Here is a 12,796-nt window from a genome sequence, read left to right on the forward strand (position 1 = left end):
GGATGAATTCCAGTGCTCCCAATTTTCCAGTCTGGGTGAGAATTGGGAGTGCTAACCTCTGCGCTTAATTCCTCAGCTTGTAATCCGGTCAAGTGAGACTCCGATTTAGCTGGAAGAACTTATAATTTACTCTAATGATGTTGTATTATGCTTTAATCTTTAAATCTGATATCACTAAGATTTTTGAATACAGTGGATGGGATTTGCCAACCATTCCGCCACGTGTATTTTGGCAGGAATAAGGCCCGCTAGCGGGATCTACCAGTCCCGGTGATGTCAACGTGACAGCACCCCTTGCCGCCGGGAAACCCGTGCACCAGTGTGGGACTCACGGAATATACGGCCAGTGTGAAAAACCGGTGAATCCTGCCCTATAACTGCAACATTCAAAGATACTTTTAAAAAATAGTATAATTAAACATTTACAAATAACTTGTAGATCACTGGCTTTCTTTTTGAGTGTCTAAAAATTATTATTTTAAAAACCCACATTAATGACTTTTCGAATGCAATCTTGCCATTATGTCTGCAGCTATGGCAACTAATTGTACCTGGCAAAGTGTCTCAAACACCAGAATGGATAAATTAACAACTGGCAACTTTTTTGGTGTTTTATTTGAGTGGGAGAAATGCTGAACACTTGAATTTGTGAGCTATCTAAAAATCTCTTATCCAACAATCTCACGCTGGTACGGTTTTTTCTAGGACTGGGGCTCCATAAGCATGAGTGCTACCAACAGAACCAAATTGGCAGCACAAATAAAGTTCTGTAGGTGCTGTTACACCTGCTCTAGAACCATTATTCTTTCCTTGTTCCATCTCGATCTTCTTTTGCCTTGCCTTCATCCCTTTTGTCATTAATGTCCCCTGTCTTGCATCCTATCACAGAGCGTGCCTTTGCTCTTTTCCCATTCCCCCTCTATCCCTACCTCTGTCTTTATTTAAAACTGGGGCATATCTAACAATTTGAAGTTTTGACAAGAGATCATCAACCTGAATCATTGGACAGACTCTTATCAGCTGCATGGAAGCGGCTTTGAAGATGAAGGAATTTAATGAAGTAACGCATCAGGTCGGCTACCCAACAAGATCCGATTCTCCACACACACACACACACACACACACACACACACACACACACACACACTCTCCACCAAGCAATCTCGCCAGAGGCAGGGTCAGACTTTCACCGTCCAGCTGATGACTACCTGCTGCTGCCAATTGGTGGCATTTAAGTGGCTTCTTGTCGACATATTGGCAATGCTACAAAAATCCTCCCATCTGTGGCTGAGGCCCGGCACGTAGCTGGAGATGGCCCTTGGGTGAGAAAGAGAAAGGGATTTTGTTATGTCTCTCTTGCCCATCTCCCCAGAATCACATTTGGCAGAAGGCCACAGGAACCACCACGGGCCGTCTTGTGTGCAGATGTAGCCGCATTTATTATTATACATTTTGTTGTGTTCAATTTGATGTGCCCCCACTGTCTCCCTCCTACAGCAGCAGTGCCTTTCCTGGTGGGTCTGCTGAACACTCTCAACCTCCGGTTCTACCATTGGTCCTCTTCGCTATTGAGCCTATCCTCTGTCCTTTAATTGGACAGGGCCCCTGGCAATGGCCTGTTAAGTGGCCACCTCCAGTATGATCATACATACAAGTGGCAGTCCTTAAATACCATCTGGAAATGGACTCAACTGCTGATGGGAAAACTAAGATGGTAAGATTCGACATAGGAACTCTGTTCCTCTCCACTGTTGCCACTAGATCAGCTAAATGTTTCCTGCATTTTCTGTTTTTGTTTCAGATTTCTAGCATCTGCAGCATTTTCTTTCTGTCGTAACATTATTCTTCTCTTCCAGGAGCATAAAAGAAACCAAATTAAATTAGCAACACATGTTTGCATCAAATTTGACCAAACCTTTAATTAAATCTCATTAATTTCAAAGCAGAACCTATTTTGTACCTTGATTCATGACTAGGTAATGCAATTTAAAGATAGCCTAAAATACCAAGTTTCCTTGGAACAAAAGAACTATCGCCAGCAAAAGGCATCATATTAATTGATGTCACATTTTCTCGTTTCCCTTCTATCCAAATAGTCGTACAAGAATAAATTCTAATGGAGACAGTTGCTTTAGGTAGAAAACCACATTACGTCATGTTGTACCATATCTGTTCTTGCTGGAAAAGGAATCTGAAAGAGAACTTTACAAAATCATACTCTGAACTCATTAGGAACGCTTAGCAGGAGTTTTGGCCATGATTTTCCATCCATTGCGGTTGTGTCTCAGTTACCAACAGGCCCTCTTGTTGGGCATAACTCCAGTGCATCGTTTTGTAGAATTATCCCTATAATGCACAACCAAGACACGGGGCGTGATCCACCGGCCATATCCCGCCTGATCAGGGGCGCAGCGCAGCCGGGGGAGGCCTCCCCCAGGCTTCCGGACGGCCAATGCACTTTGCGAGATGTATCCATATTTTGAGGTATCATGATGTGGGTGGAACCTAGACTCGCTTGGCTAAGTGGATTTGAGAACCCACTTAACCGTGCTGACACGAGACCAACCCCCTCCTGGCCTCTTCAGGGAGACCCCAGCCGGGCACCGATTAGTACTGGTCCACACAAATGTGGAACGGCACCTGGTGGGTCTCCCAGGCCATTAGGTGATCGGGGACAAGGCAGAGTGGCTCCCTGGCTCTCTCCAGGGCACCTTGGCAGTGCCTGGGTGTCAGAATGGCACTGCCAAAGGTCAGGCCTGAGGGGGGGCCATGCCCATGAAAGGAGGGATGAGGGGGATATGATCTTTATTGTCACAAGTAGGCATACATTAACACTGCAATGAAGTTCCTGTGAAAAGCCCTTAGTCACCACATTCCGGCACCTGTTCAGGTACATGGAGGGAAAATTCAGAAGGTCCAAATTACCAATCAGGACGTCTTTCAAGACTTGTGGGAGGAAACCGGAGCACCTGGTGGAAACCCATGCAGACACTGGGAGAACGCACAGGCAGTGACTCAAGCTGGGAATCTAACCTGGGACCCTGGTGCTGAGAAGCCACAGTGCTAACCACTGCTACTGTGGTGCCCCTCTGAAGGGTGGGGGGGGGGGGGTGAAGGGGTCTCCAGAGAATTTGGGAGGGGGTGTTGTGAGGGACCCTCAAGCTCACTTGGAGATCAGGGCACCCTTTCTCTGAGGAGCCGGTCTGGCCAGTGATCTCAGCTCCCCAGTGATGAATAAAATTCCAAGGGCGCGATCTACCAGCCATGCTGTACTCAAAAAGCAGCACACCATGGTGCAACATGGCCAGTAACTGCTGGGAGACCCTGATCCCAGGGTCTACCTGGCTTTCCATGACTCGTGAGATCTAGCATGATCCCGCTAATTGTCACAATGTGAAGCCCACCCATTGTGGGCGGGATCACTTTTTAGCAAATCTGCATATTAGTGAGATAGCTAGTCTCACACATATGCATTCCTGTGATCTAACCAAGGTGTTGGGATCTATCCACTTCGCCATGAATACCTTGGGCGTGTTCTGTTCAATACTGGTCTCCACCAATGTGGACCAGATGGAATAGCACTCGTGGGGGTCTTCCAGGGGATTGAAGGCCCCCAGGTGCATGCCCTTTGGACAGGCTGGTATCCTTGCACTGCTAATACCAGCTGGCCCCCTGGCAGTGCCACCTGTCAAGCTGCCATTTTTGATTGCGTGCCGGTGATTGGGCCGCCATTTTTAAATGCTGTCCTGATCTTTCCCTGCACTGATGAGTTTTGCCGAGCGGATCCCCTCCGTGCAGGAAATGGGAATGCTGAGACCCCGCATTTAATCAGAGTCAAGTTAGATAGCGTTGTTTCTCGGTGCTGCAAGCACCAGGAAACACGCAGCTGAACGTGCTCGCTATAGGACAAAGTTCCCATTTGTTTTAGATTGTGCCCCAATTGTGGGCTAGCCCGGAGCGAAATTCCCCAGTGCCAGAAACAGTGACGAAGTGAGGTTAGATAGCGGGGGGGGGGAACTCTCCGTTGAGTCGGGGAGAAACCTCCAGCCAGACCTGCCTGAAATTGCACCTTTCCATTAGACCACGCCCAGAGTCTATAAAGGTACAAATGACTTGCATTGCTGATATAATAAATCCATACTCTTCGCCATCAGTAGTGTTATGTCTCTTTTGGTTTTACCTCTAGGACATTCAGAGAAAGCGTATGGAAAAGGATCTATTGGAATTGCAAACTCTCATTGAAGCTCATTTTGAGAGGAGAAAAAAGGAAGAAGACGATCTCATTGCTTTAAAAGAGAGAATTGTACGGTTTGGTTCAAAGGATAGAATCTATAATAAAGCTAATGCCTAATAATGCTACTTTTTGAAATTATTGCTCTAAGTGTATATAATTATTGAAGTGTTGAGCTTGTATGATATCTGTTTCCTAGAAATTTCAGAACAGCTATCTCATAAAATTTGGAATTATGATGTGCCTCCGTGTTTAGAAATCTATAACTGTGCTGCTATATATTTTTTGTATGTTTGCAAAGAACAACAGTCCTCGATGTGGTGTTCTTTGTGATTCTTGTTATCAGGATGGATGTCGTAATATTCACAAAGACCACAGAAGCTAAGTTCAATAACAAAGCTAACATTTTCTACACTACTTATTAAAGCTCGACCACTTACTCCTATAGCAAGCAATAATCTATTATTCTACATTCTACTAACGCTAGTCTCTACACCATCTATAACTGTACTCTGCACTCTAGACTTTTCCTCTGCACTCTCTGCAGCCCTCTTGCAGAAGCCCGAGAGTCAGTGCTTTGTATAGTTCTATACATAGCTCCATCTAATGGTCAATTAGGATATTACATTAACTCTTTATATACTAGACATTTTACATAATGTCACACTCGAGCATGCTGAATTAGTCAGAGTGACATTTCAAGTTGTCATTTAAATGTGCACCGTTTTAAGCCCTGGTTTTGTCTAAAAGACCTGAAACTTAATTTCCAGAGTCTTCCCAGTGTCAGCAGAGATCAGAGAATTGAGTGTGAAGGGGCTACCGCTAGACCCTGGACACTGTCCAATTCTCTGACTGGTGCACCCATCAAGTAAGACTTTTTTTTTTTTTTTTGCAAGGTTTAAACAGTGTATTTTATATTCAACTTTTTAGGTTGTAAGAAAACCTACAGCATGCTAAGGCAGATGGCAGCAGCGTTTAGCTTTTGATCATTCTCACAAATGTCTTGGCAATCTCAGTACTAACAGCATGAATCATTATCTGAAGATCCAAAACTACATCACAGTTTGGTGCTGTGGACCCACTCTTATTAAAAGAGCTGGGTTGAAATGTCCTCTTTATTTCCTCTCCAAAAAATGTGCCTGAAATAGAGTAAAACAGGAATGTTTTAGCCAGCAGTCTCAACTCTCCTATTGCAGGTGCCAGATGTAAAAAAAAAAGCTTCAGAAACTTTGTCAACCACCCTCACATAAATCAATTCTTGCCTGACCGATCTGTGTTAACATTCTGGTATATTTTATAAGCAGTAATTTAATCAATAACTAACTCTGTGCTTTGTTTCCGAAACACATGTTCATTAGCTACTGTGCACAATGATGAGCACATGCAGGGTATCTCAGAGTTAAAATAGCAACTTTCATCAATGTTAAACTTTACAACCAGTTTTAAAAACAAAACAATTATCGACAACTCACTCTTGAAACTAGAACGTTAGATGTGGAGTCTTTTGGAGATGGGGGGGGGGGGGGTTCTCGTCTGCTGCCTGGAGAATGATAGAAGCCCCTCGTCCCCTCTTTGGGAAGACCTGCTGGATCTTTCGTTTTTAGTTTTTCCAATTAAGGGACAATTTAGCATAGCCAATCCACCTACCCTACACATCATTTGGGTTGTGGGGCGGGGCTGAGACCCACGCAGACACTGGGAGAATGTGCAAACTCCACACGGACAGTGACCCGGGGCCAGGATCACACCCAGGTCCTCGGCACCATGAGGCAGCAATGCTATCCACTGTGCCACCCGACCTGCTGGACCTTGTTTCACTCGGGCACTTGACAGGACAGCAACAGGATTTGTCTTGTGCTCAAGGGCTGCTGGGAGAAGCCCTGCCTACAGAACTGCTGGCCAGTCAGACCAAGAGCCTGAAAGCAGCCCCTCGGGGCTTTGCTTGTCATTCTTCCCAGCCTGCTGCCAGGGGTAGTGGGATGAGGCCCTTGAGTAAGCGTACATTTTTCACTTAAGGGCCTCCGTTGGTGGGGTGGAAAAGTCGCACACAAGCCTTCCCTCCCTGGACTTAATCAGGATGGTGGTGGAAAGACTATGGAGTCCTACACCACCCTCCCAGCTGATGAAATATTCTCCGTGTGGTGTTCTTTGTGATGCTCCTTTCAGGATGGATGTCCTAGTGTTCACAAAGACCACAGAAGCCAAGTTCATTAACAAGGCTAACATTTATTTACACTACTTAAATTAAACTCGACCACTTACTCCTATAGTAAACAATAATTATAGTAATCTACACTCTACGAACACTAGTCTTTAGACTCCTAACTCTAACTGTACTCTATCCTCTCTTGCTCTCTCTTATGCACTCTACTCCAGCTTTCACTCTCTCTCCCAGAAGTCTGTGTCAGTGCTTTATATAGTCCTCCGTCTAGTGGTTAATTGTAACATGACATTAACTCTTTGTATACTGCGCAGTGAGTAGCACTGCTGCCTCACGGCACTAGGGTCCCAGGTTTGATCCTGGCTCTGGGTCACTGTCTGTGGAGTTTGCACATTCTCCCCGTTTATGCATGGGTTTCACCCCCACAACCTAAAAGAGAATGTGCGTGGTAGGTGGATTGGCCACGCTAAATTGCCCCTTAATTGGAAACAATGAATTGGGTATGCTAAATTTATATTATAAAAAATCTCTTTGTATACTGAACATTTCTATGATGTCACACCCCCATATCGCCAAACTCTGCACAAGGGGATGCATGCGATTCCACTGAGCGTGTGCATTTTCAAGATGGCGGCAATAAATTCCCAGGAATTACCAAATTGGGGGTGTCTGGGACCCTGTTGCAGAAGCTAGTGTGTCGGACTACATTAGAAAGTCATGTGCCGATAACCATGTCAGCGGTGTGCCCTTAAAGCTACTTGACAGCTCCTGTGGAGATATTTTCCATATCTCATTGGCAGTCCTTCTATAGAAGGAAAGACTTGCATTCATGTAGCACCCAGTCACATCCTCTGCTACTTCCAGTTAATTAAATCCGGTGACTGTTGTGGTGACCAGTAAATACTTTTGCTATGTTACAACTTACGAAGCATCCTTGTACCCAATCCTTTTTTTTTTGTCATTGTTGCTATCTTCACAGGAAAAGCGTAGGGCGGAGAGGTCTGAGCAACAGAGAATTCGAGCTGAAAAGGAGAAGGAACGACTGAATCGAGTGGCTGTAAGTACTTTTTATTCGTTCATGGGACGTGGTTGTTCCAGCATTTATTGCCCATCCCTAATTGCTCTTGAGGGGCAGTTAAGAGTCAACCACATTTGCTGTGGATCTGGAGTCACATGTAGGCCAGACCAGGTAAGGATGGCAGATTTAAGGACATTAGTGAAACAGATGGATTTTTACAACAATTGACAATGGTTTCATGGTCCACTTTAGATTTTTATTGAATTCAAATTTCACCATCTGCAGTGGCAGGATTTGAACCTGGGACCCCAGAGTACTCTGGGTCTCTAGATCACTAGTCCAGTGGCAATGCCACTACACCACCACCTCCCCCTAACTGTGTGGAAGTTATGTGGATCAGTGCACAGAGACCAGGTGCCTTGGATTCAATTATTGATGTGTTGTCTCACCTTAAAAACACAGTCCGATTGCAAGGAACGGCAACATTTGGCATAGGTTCTTGATGTTCACTCATCAGCATTTGGTGCAAGCTGTGAAAGATGCCCCTTGGATGAATGTTTTGGAAGAGCAGTATTATACTAATATGTTGGCTGCCTTATGCACATGACTCGCTGATCATCCTCTGGCATGGCCACTTGAGGGAAGTATCATAGAATCTACAGAAGGAGGCCTATATGGAAGAGCTATCAATTTACTCCCACTCTTCCCTTGTAGCCTTGCAATTTTCTGTAGGAGATGTACCCTAGAATAAACAGTGGCTTGGAGGAATAGGACTAATGTGGGGGAGCCATACCAAGTTTGATAATGCAAACTATATACCTTGAAGTACCTGTGATAATACAAATCAATCTAAATTGAAGGGATTGCCACGTTATACAATTATATACATCATTAAATATTTGGAAATCACATATGAGTGGAGTGTACTCTGGGTTTTGTGTACATTTTATATATCAGATTTACCTCCAAACAATGCAGTTTAAGTCCACATGTTTATTTACTTTGACATATCTCACCACCCAGAATTTCTATACAAATATTCGCAGCCCTGGCTTCTCAGGTTTTTCTGAGAGATTTTGTTCACTTTTTTGCTCTCAAATTACTTTATTAACTTTTAGATGCTTGAAGCTAAGGGGAATATGTGGAAAGCTTTTTTTAAATTTATGCTCAATGCAAATAAATGTTATTAGATTTCTGAACCTTGCTCTACTACCCCCTGCCTGCAATCTTCAAGGTTTCTGGCTTTTGTCTAGCAGATCATTGCAGTTTAATATCTGTATGGCAACAATTGTATTTTCATCATTTTAAAGCAAAAATACATCAGACTGAAATTATTCTTAAAATTTAATTAATACTTTATATTTTTTAACTTTTTGACAATAAATCTTCCCTTGCTTTTCACCTTTTTGTTGTGGGGATATTGAACTTGCACACACCTGGTGTGTACCAGGACGAAATCTTCTCCCTGAAGTTTGGACGGAATTGTGATAGTAATAAGAAACCACACTGGAAATGGATACGGATGAACTGCCTAATATTTAACCATTTAATGAAAATGGCAGCTGAAAAATATAAGCGAGAAAGTAGCACCTCTCCAAGATTGCAAGGAAGAATTTTCCAACCAATACATGAATGAGAAGCAAATTGCAGCCCAAATAATTTTTAACATAACGTAAAACATCCAAATTCCAATGGCGCTAACCGTATTCTATCACTTCCAAATTCATGCTGAAAAATCACTATTTTGAGAAAAGAAACAAGAAGGAAGTGGCAAAATCATGATTTACTTCGGGTATCTATAAATGCTGTACAATTCATGATTTTGTGAGATAGATATTATAAATGGATAGGGGCCAGAAATGTTTTAATCGTCAAAAATACTTATCCAGAACCTGGTCTAACTATTTTGAACAAATCTTCCTTCTCTACCCTATCAATAATACCATTTTGAAGATTTTTCTTGCTTCTTGTACATAAAGATGCTTCCTGACTTCTGCCTTAAACTTTCTTAAACTTTCACCAGTTGTAACACATATGGTCCTTACTGTCATGTCCTGGCTTACTATATGTACATACCAAGGTTTCTACATATTACAAAATTTAAAACCAAAATGTCCGATGTTACACTGTAAACAAACCCTGAATGGTTGGGTACTAATTAATTTATTGAGACTCTTGAGGCTGTACAATGTGTACTCAATGGATTCAGATTGTGAGCTCAATGTAAAAATTAGAAACAACATCAAAGGAACTCCGAGGATGGGTTTGGTCCATGAAGAGCAGCTGAGGAGAACAGGCCATCTTGTGCAGTGCTAATTCTGATTTGAGAAAAGTGATAGGATGATGAATGAAATTGGAAGTATATTAACACTGAAAACCAACAAAGGAAGAGCATTGCAAAAGTTGATTACTCAGGAAAGTTTCATCTTTAATGTTTCCAGACAATAGGAGCTACGGTAGCCTGGTGGTTATAGTATTCTATTGCTAAGCCAGATGTCGTAAGTTCAAACCACACAACACAATCAAACTATTTTCAGACTAAAACCTTATACGCTGGTAGCACATTTCGGGAATTGTCTGGTCTGCAATGAAACAACCAAAATCTAACCCCACAATGTTTTTTAACATTTGAAATTGACTCCTCCATAGGAGGAAAAGATAAGAAAAGAAGAGGAGGAAGTTCGGAAAAAAGTAGAAGAGGATGTCAAGAAGAGAAAGGTTCTGTCTAATATGTCACAGCACTATGGCGGCTACCTACAAAAGGTACTTCAGTGTCTTAACACTCATCACAGAATTGTTATAGGACAGAAGGAGGTCACCAGGTTTGTCTGGTACTCCAAACTAGCAACTCGCTCAATGGTACACTCCTGCACTCTTCCCTATAACCCTGCACATCCCTCCTCTTTAGATATTTATCTGATTCCCTTTCAAATGCTTTGATTGAACCTGCCTCCACCTTAACGACTCACTGCGTGTAAATGTTTTCCCGCTTGTTGCTTTTGCTTCTTTTACAGGTTGCTTTAAGTCTGTTTCTTGTACTCGATCATTCCAGAGTGGGAACAGTTTCTCCCAGTCTATTCTCTCCAGATCCCTCATGATTTTGAATACTTTTTATAAAATCTCCCTTCAGCCTTTTCTCCAAGGAAAACAGTCCAATCTTACCTTCATAACCCAAATTCCTTATCATGAGAACAATTCTTGTGCATATTTTCTGCACTCCATGCCTTCAAAGGTGGCCCTCAAAAACTGAACGCAGTTCTCCAATTGAGGCCAAGCTAGCATCCTACACCAGATTGACACATCCTCCTTGATCTTGGCCGGAAATCTACAGTCATCGGGATTCTCTCTTCCCGTTGACAATGCACCCCTGCCCACGGGGTTCCCGCGGCATGGGGTGGCTTCAATAGGAAATCGCATTGACAAGCGGTGGGAAGAGAGAATCCCGCTGTCAGTGAATGGTTCGTCGTTGAGAAACAAGTGGCTGGAGGACCAGGAAATCCAGCCCTTTGTATTTTAGGCCACTATTAGTAAAGCTTCTGCCTTCTTTATTAACTGCTCTCTCAACCTGTCCTGCCACTTTGTGATTTATGCACATGTACACCAAGGTCCCTCTGCTCCTGCACCACTTTAGAGCTGTACCCTTTATATTATATTGTTTCTTCACATTATTCCTGCCAAAATGAATCGTTTCCCATTTCTCCACATTGAGCTCCATCTGCCTTCCATCCAAGCATTCCGCCAACTTGTTTCCTTTTTAAGTTCGACACTATCCTCCTCACAGTTCACAATCCTTCCACGTTTTCTATCATCTAAAAATTTTGAAATTGTGCCTTCTCGAGGTCTATGAATTTATATCAGAAAAAGCAAATGACTGACCCTGGGGTATTCCACTATAAAACCTTCCTCCAAGCCAAAAATACACCCACAACCCCATTTCTTGTCACTCAGCCAATTCCCTATCCAAGCTGCTATAGTCCCTTTTTATTCTGTGAACTACAGCTTTACCCACAAGTCTGTTGTGTGGCACAAATGCCTTTTGGAAGCCAATGTACACCACATCAACTGCATTGCCCTCATCAGCCCTCTGTTACCTATTCAAAAAGCTCCAAATTAGTTAAACACAGTTTTTCCCTTTGGAAAGCAATGCTGGAATTCTTTTAATTGATTTGCATTTCTCAATGTGATTATAAATATTGTCCCAAATTATTGTTTTTGGAAATTTACCCACCACTGACTGAAGTTAAAAGTTGACTGGCCTGTGGTTGCTGGACTTTTACACCATATTGTTGTTGCAATTTTTCAATCTGGCACCAATGCAAGTCTAAGGAAGACTAAAAAATAATGGCCAATGCCTCCTCAATTTCCACCCTCTGTTCCCTCAGTATCCTTGGATGCCTCTCATTCAGTCCTGGCTCCTTATCCAAGGAATTGCAGCCTGTCCAACATCACCTCCTTACCAATTTCAAATACTTCCTAGTCTCTGAATTGCCTAATGATTTATGGTCTGAGTAGCATTGGCTTCATAAGTAAAGACGGGGACAAAATATTCAGTTGACATCTTGACTATGTCCTCTGCCTACATGCATAAATGGCTTTTTTTCTCTCTAATCACCCCTACTCCTCTTACCAGCCTTTTACTATTTATATGCCTATAGCAGACTTTGAGATTGCATTTTATGTCAACTGCCTGTCTCTTTTTCATGTTCTGTCTTTGCTTATTTGCCTTTTCACCCCCCCCCCCCCCCAACCTTCCGTATTCAGCCTGGTTCTCAATTGTATTTTCTACCCAACATCTCATTGATGTACATATCCTATGGATTCATATGCTTGGATGTAGTTATGCTGAAGTGAATCATTGTTTTCTATAATTTGGTAGATAATTAAAGATTTTATTTATGCAGTCTGAAGTGAGTATGATGTGATGGCAAAATACTTGCAGCTAAATTGTTGTTTTGATAGACTGAAAACCGTAGAGGTGGCAAGAAGCAAACTGAGAGAGAAAAGAAAAAGAAGATTCTTGCAGACAGACGCAAACCTCTTAATACAGAGCACCTTGGTGACAATAAACTCCAGTAAGAGCTTGCAAGTAAAATCTACAGTAGCTGCAAAAGTAGTTGTCATGGTGATAAATTGTACAAGTGCTGCCAGGACCCGCTAACCTTTTATCAGTTTGTTAACTGTGACAAATGTGGGTTGATCTTGTTAATGTGTTCTTCGGCCCTCTATGTTTAGACTGCCAGCTGTATACACATTATATACTTGGATCAGCTATCTAATATCAAGCAACAAGAATAACATGTTTATGGTCCCCCTTCTTCCAAACTAAAAGCTATTGTAATACAACCTTTTTGAGGAATTTCTTACAACCGTTCTGAGCAAAGATGTG

General features: G+C 42.6%; 1 protein-coding gene across 3 annotated transcripts in view; it reads left to right on the top strand.

The window, feature by feature from the left end:
- LOC140388082 (troponin T, slow skeletal muscle-like) overlaps window positions 1-12,796 on the top strand; it is a 66,583-nt gene that overhangs the window by 25,654 nt on the left and 28,133 nt on the right. For all 3 annotated transcript variants that reach the window (XM_072471702.1, XM_072471703.1, XM_072471704.1), the window contains 4 exons: window positions 4,187-4,303; window positions 7,372-7,449; window positions 10,060-10,173; window positions 12,370-12,482. In XM_072471702.1, coding sequence (XP_072327803.1) covers window positions 4,187-4,303; window positions 7,372-7,449; window positions 10,060-10,173; window positions 12,370-12,482 — 422 coding nt within the window. The remainder of the gene's footprint in view (window positions 1-4,186; window positions 4,304-7,371; window positions 7,450-10,059; window positions 10,174-12,369; window positions 12,483-12,796) is intronic.

Source organism: Scyliorhinus torazame, chromosome 13 (genome assembly GCF_047496885.1).
Source record: "Scyliorhinus torazame isolate Kashiwa2021f chromosome 13, sScyTor2.1, whole genome shotgun sequence".
NCBI classification, from domain to species: Eukaryota; Metazoa; Chordata; class Chondrichthyes; order Carcharhiniformes; family Scyliorhinidae; genus Scyliorhinus; species Scyliorhinus torazame.